Genomic DNA, 4,518 nt, shown 5'->3' on the forward strand with positions numbered 1-4,518 from the left:
GGTGCTGAGAACAGAATCTGAGTCCTCTGCAAGAACAGCAAGTGCTTTTAACAACCAAGCCATCTCTTCAGCCCCAGAAATGATCAACTGTTCCTCACAAATATTTGTCTCCCTGGAGCAAAGAGATATAACTTCTGGACATCAAGAGGGGACGCGTTCAGGGACCCAGCCACCTCAGCCGCTCTCCTGGCTAGTATCTCCTGCATATCTGTTCCCCCTAAGCACACTGTTCAGGAAGTGATCGCCTAGATACAAGCACAGCTAAGGGAGATCCTACATTACTAAAAAAAGCATCGTGGGAGTGGGAGGTGAGAGGAGAAGCTGCTTTCTGAGATCTGGACCCCAGAGCCTTCTTGCTGCTGATTTGGTTCAACAATGAACTGTCACTGGTGTTTCTCACTTTGAGACCTGGAAACGACCAGCCCCAACCAAGGCCTGGGAGGGCTCCTAGCAATGCATGATATGGTCATCTGTTTTTCTAAGACTTACGAAGTTGAACTTTTTAGGCGATTAAGCCTGTTATCTCTCAAACACCGAGACTTCCTCTCTGTAACATTTCCTGTCAGGAGGCCCCAGTGTGGCCTTGTGGATGTGTATTCAGAATACTGCATTGTGTTTCTTCAAGAAGGCCTCAAAAGTTGTATAAGCTTGAGGCCTACAAAGCCAGGATCTGCCTCTTAATTCCATGTTTGGCAAAAGAGTTAGGGGGTAGTGTGGTTGGGCAGGGGATGGACAATTGCCCCCAACTTCCCTCTTATAGTCCTTTGAGAGTCATTCTTGCATACCCATGGGTGGGTGGATTTCTTCCTTCTTTTTGAAGTTTATTATTAATATTTAAAGTTGTATGCTTGTTTGTTCGTGAGACAATGTCCCTATGTTACCCAGGCTGCTTGGAACTCACAATCCTTCTGCCTGAGCCTCCTGAGTGCTGGGATTATAGCCATGCACTACCATAACTGGCTAATATTTTAAGTTGTAATCCAAGAAATTGTAATTTAGGCTGGGTACGAGGGCCCACACCTTTAATCCCAGCACTTGGGAGGCAGAGGTTGGTGGATCTCTGAGATCAAGGCCAGCCTGGCCTACATGGTGAGTTCCAGGGCTGCTGGGGCTACAAGGAGACCCTGTCTCAAAAAGACCAAAAAAAAAAAAAAAAGGAAAGAAAGCAGATACAGTTATTCTATCCATAGATATCTGTATCTGTGGATAACAGATTTGTAAATCAGGAAACAGGCCTAGCTAGACCAAAACAGCATCCACTCATGGAAATCATACTTTGACTTTTATCAAGTCCAGCAGTTGGAAACTGACCAAAATAAGGATGTTCATAAATTTTCTATGTCCATTGTAATGTTCAGGTCAAGAGGCAGAACTGGTGGCTTCAGTGTTTCTCAAATATTGTCTCTTCTTACAAACTCAGTTCCTGAGATGTCTGCCTGACAATCTCCCTCCTGTCAGTAAACCTTTCTTTGTTGATTAATTATTTTTATTTATGTATGTGTCTCTGGGTGGATAGGTGCACATGAGTGCAGGTGCCTGCAGAGGCCAGAAGAGGGAACTGGGTCCCAAGGAGCTGGAGTTACAGGTGGTTGTGAGTCACCTGATGGTGGGTTGTAGGAAACGAACTGCAAGAGCAGCAGGTGCTCTTAACCTCTTCTCTCCAATCCCTTATGTGTTTTTATTTTAAGAATATTTATTTTTATTATTACTTTAATGTTTTTTTAATATTTTATTTATTATTTTTCTTTTATGTGTATGAGTGTACTGTCTGTATGTATGTGAGTGCACCCCTGTCGTGCAATGCCGCAGATGTCAGAAGAGGGCTTCGGATTCCCCAGGAACTAGAGCTAAGGATGGTTCCTAGATGCCATGTGGGTGCTGGGAATGGAACCCGCGTCCTCTGCAAGAGCAGTCTGTACTCTTAACCACTGAGCCATCTCTCCAGCCCCCAAAAAATTTATTATTTTTATTTTACGTATATGAGTGTAATGCTAGCCTGTAGGTAGGTGCACCCGTGTGGTGCAGTGCTGGTGGAGGTCAGAAGAGGGCATCAAAATCCCCTGGGACTGTAGTTACAGACGGTTGTTAGCTGCCATGTGGGTGCAGTCACTGCTCTTAGCCAACAAGCCATCTCTCCAGTCCTGAGATCTTAATCTTTCTATATCATCAGATATAACTGAACTTTACTTTAAAAGAAAAAGATTTATTTTTATGGTGCTGGAGAGGTGGCTCAGCATTTAAAGAACATTTGCTACTCTTGCAGAGGACCCAGGTTTGTTTCCCAGCACCCACATGGCAGTACACCGTTATCCGTAATTCCAGCTCTGGGGGATCCCATACCCTTCTTTTCTATCTGTGGGCAGCAGGCATGCACGTGGTGCAGATACATATATACAGGCAAATATTCACACATATAATAAATCTTTAAAAACAATATTATTACTACTATTAAAACTTATTTTTATGTGTGTGTTTGGCCTGCATGTATATAAGTGCACCTCTGTGTGTAATGCCCTCAAAAGCCAGAAGAGCCCCTGGAACTGGAGGGAAGAATGATTAGCCACCATGTGGGTGTTGGGAACCAAACCCAGGTCCTCTAGAGGAGCAGCCAGTGCTCTTAACCTCTGTGCCTTCTCTCCAGTCCCCTATTTTTAATTTTTTGAGTTCGTGTCTCACTCTGCTACCAGGTTGGTCTGTAACCATGTGGCCCAAACTGGCCTTGAATTTGTGGTAATCCCCCTACCTCAACCTTCCAAGTACTGAGATTACAGGTGTGAAAGTGTGAGGTCCCATGTCCTGCTAACATTTTCTTTTTCTTTCTCTTCCTTCCTTCCTTCCTTCCTTCCTTCCTTCCTTCCTTATTTCATTTATTTCTTTCCTCTCATTCATTCATTCATTTTGAAACAGGGTCTGCCTATAGCCCCAGCTGGCCTGGAACTTCCTATGTAGACCAAGCTGAACTGGATCTTACAGAAGTCCACCTGCCTCTGCCTCCTGAGTGCTGGGAGATTTTATTCTTTTTTTAAGTGATACGTAAATTGCATATACAAACAATAATCTAACTACACGGGCCAAGGTTCATCATAAGCATCCTTAATTCACTACACTTGTTCTGCAAGGCCAGGATCTCCTTACCAAAGCATGCCAGCTTTTGGTCCTTCAAGAAGGAAATTTCCCTCAGAAGTTAAGTTATGCTGGTGGATGGAAAGGGTGGGCAGCCCCGTATCAGCAAATAAGCTGTCTGCTTAAAATCAAACTCTGGTCCCCTAAGATGAGGGATACATTGGGATGCTACCGTGGCCTGAGTATTTCCCACAATCTCCTTCCCTCTGTGCAAGATACACCTCAGACGTGGAGTTTAATTACAGCTGCAGTGGAGACACCCAGTGCTGGGTCACAAGCTGAAATGAGTCAGTCTTATTTTCAAAGTCCTACCTGGCTGCCCATCTCACACTGTGGTTCCATTCAGTTTTTCTCCCGGTCTTGCTTTTTCAACTGGCAGCGTGCACCTCGCAAGGCTGGCTAGTTGGAAAGCCAGTACATTCTAGAGATGGAATCAGCGCCATCGCGAGGCCAACTGGTGCAAGCGTCAGTTGTACCCTGTCTCCCAGAACAGTGCAAAGTAGGGGTGTAGGCCAAGGCGCCGAGTCCAGCCTCCGCCCCCCACGGGCTCACACCAGGTCTGGCTTCGAGGTGATAAAAGTTCGCGCCCACTGTGCCAGTCAACCCTAGAAGAGACCGCATCTTGCGCTCATCTGCAAGTCGCAGTGATTAGTCAGGTCTAAGGGCGAGCTATGCACCAGGTACTCCATAAACGTCTGTTGGGGGAATGAAAGCGTCTCATTAAGTGACTTAACATTCTACACATCATGTCACCACGTTTAAGGCACATTCCTTCTGCTGGTAACCTCGGGCACGAAGAGCCAAACTGTTTATCCATCCCTCTGAGGAGGTGGGGAGCGCTGAAGTGTGCAGACGCTCCTGGTTATGCAAATAGAACCGCAAGTCTGGCCTATAGTCAAGAAGACTACAAGTTCCAGAATGCTCTCTTCCCTCAACATAGAGACAGAAGTTGAGGGACCGTTGCCTGCTAGGACTTGTAGTTTTCTGCTTGTTTGTGATGCAGGCGGAACTTGGGGGGGGCGGGGAGTGAGAGTAAACTCTTACCACGTGACATCCGGGATCAGGTGATTGGGTTAGCCTACGCTCAGGAGCTGTGATTGGCTGGCTTTAATACAAACGACGCCACTAGAGGCGGGCTGAAGAGCTGCGCAGGCGCAGAGCGTTGCGAGTCTCGGGACCCCTGGCAGAGACACTATGGCGCTCAACAAGAATCACTCGGAGGGCGGCGGAGTGATCGTCAACAACACCGAGAGGTGAAAACAGGGCGGAAGAATCCTGAGCAATCGAAGGGCGGGTGTCAGCGGCTGAGGGCGGTGGGCGGTGGGCGGTGGGGGGAACCTTCGAAGAAGAAAATTGACTGAGCGCGGTGAGGGGCGGGGGTAACGGCCCGGGGCG

General features: G+C 47.1%; 1 protein-coding gene across 2 annotated transcripts in view; it reads left to right on the forward strand.

Annotated features, from left to right (window-relative positions):
• The first annotated feature begins 4,153 nt into the window (after positions 1-4,153).
• The window catches only part of Wbp2 (WW domain binding protein 2), an 8,705-nt gene continuing 8,340 nt past the window's right edge, over positions 4,154-4,518 (forward strand). Inside the window, exon 1 of one of the 2 annotated variants that reach the window (XM_008831375.2) lies at positions 4,154-4,376. In XM_008831375.2, coding sequence (XP_008829597.1) covers positions 4,318-4,376 — 59 coding nt within the window. In that variant the 5' untranslated portion in view covers positions 4,154-4,317. The remainder of the gene's footprint in view (positions 4,377-4,518) is intronic. The other variant, XM_008831376.3, reaches the window with a different exon arrangement.

Source organism: Nannospalax galili, unplaced genomic scaffold (genome assembly GCF_000622305.1).
Source record: "Nannospalax galili isolate Female #2095 unplaced genomic scaffold, S.galili_v1.0 scaffold634, whole genome shotgun sequence".
Classification (NCBI taxonomy): domain Eukaryota; kingdom Metazoa; phylum Chordata; class Mammalia; order Rodentia; family Spalacidae; genus Nannospalax; species Nannospalax galili.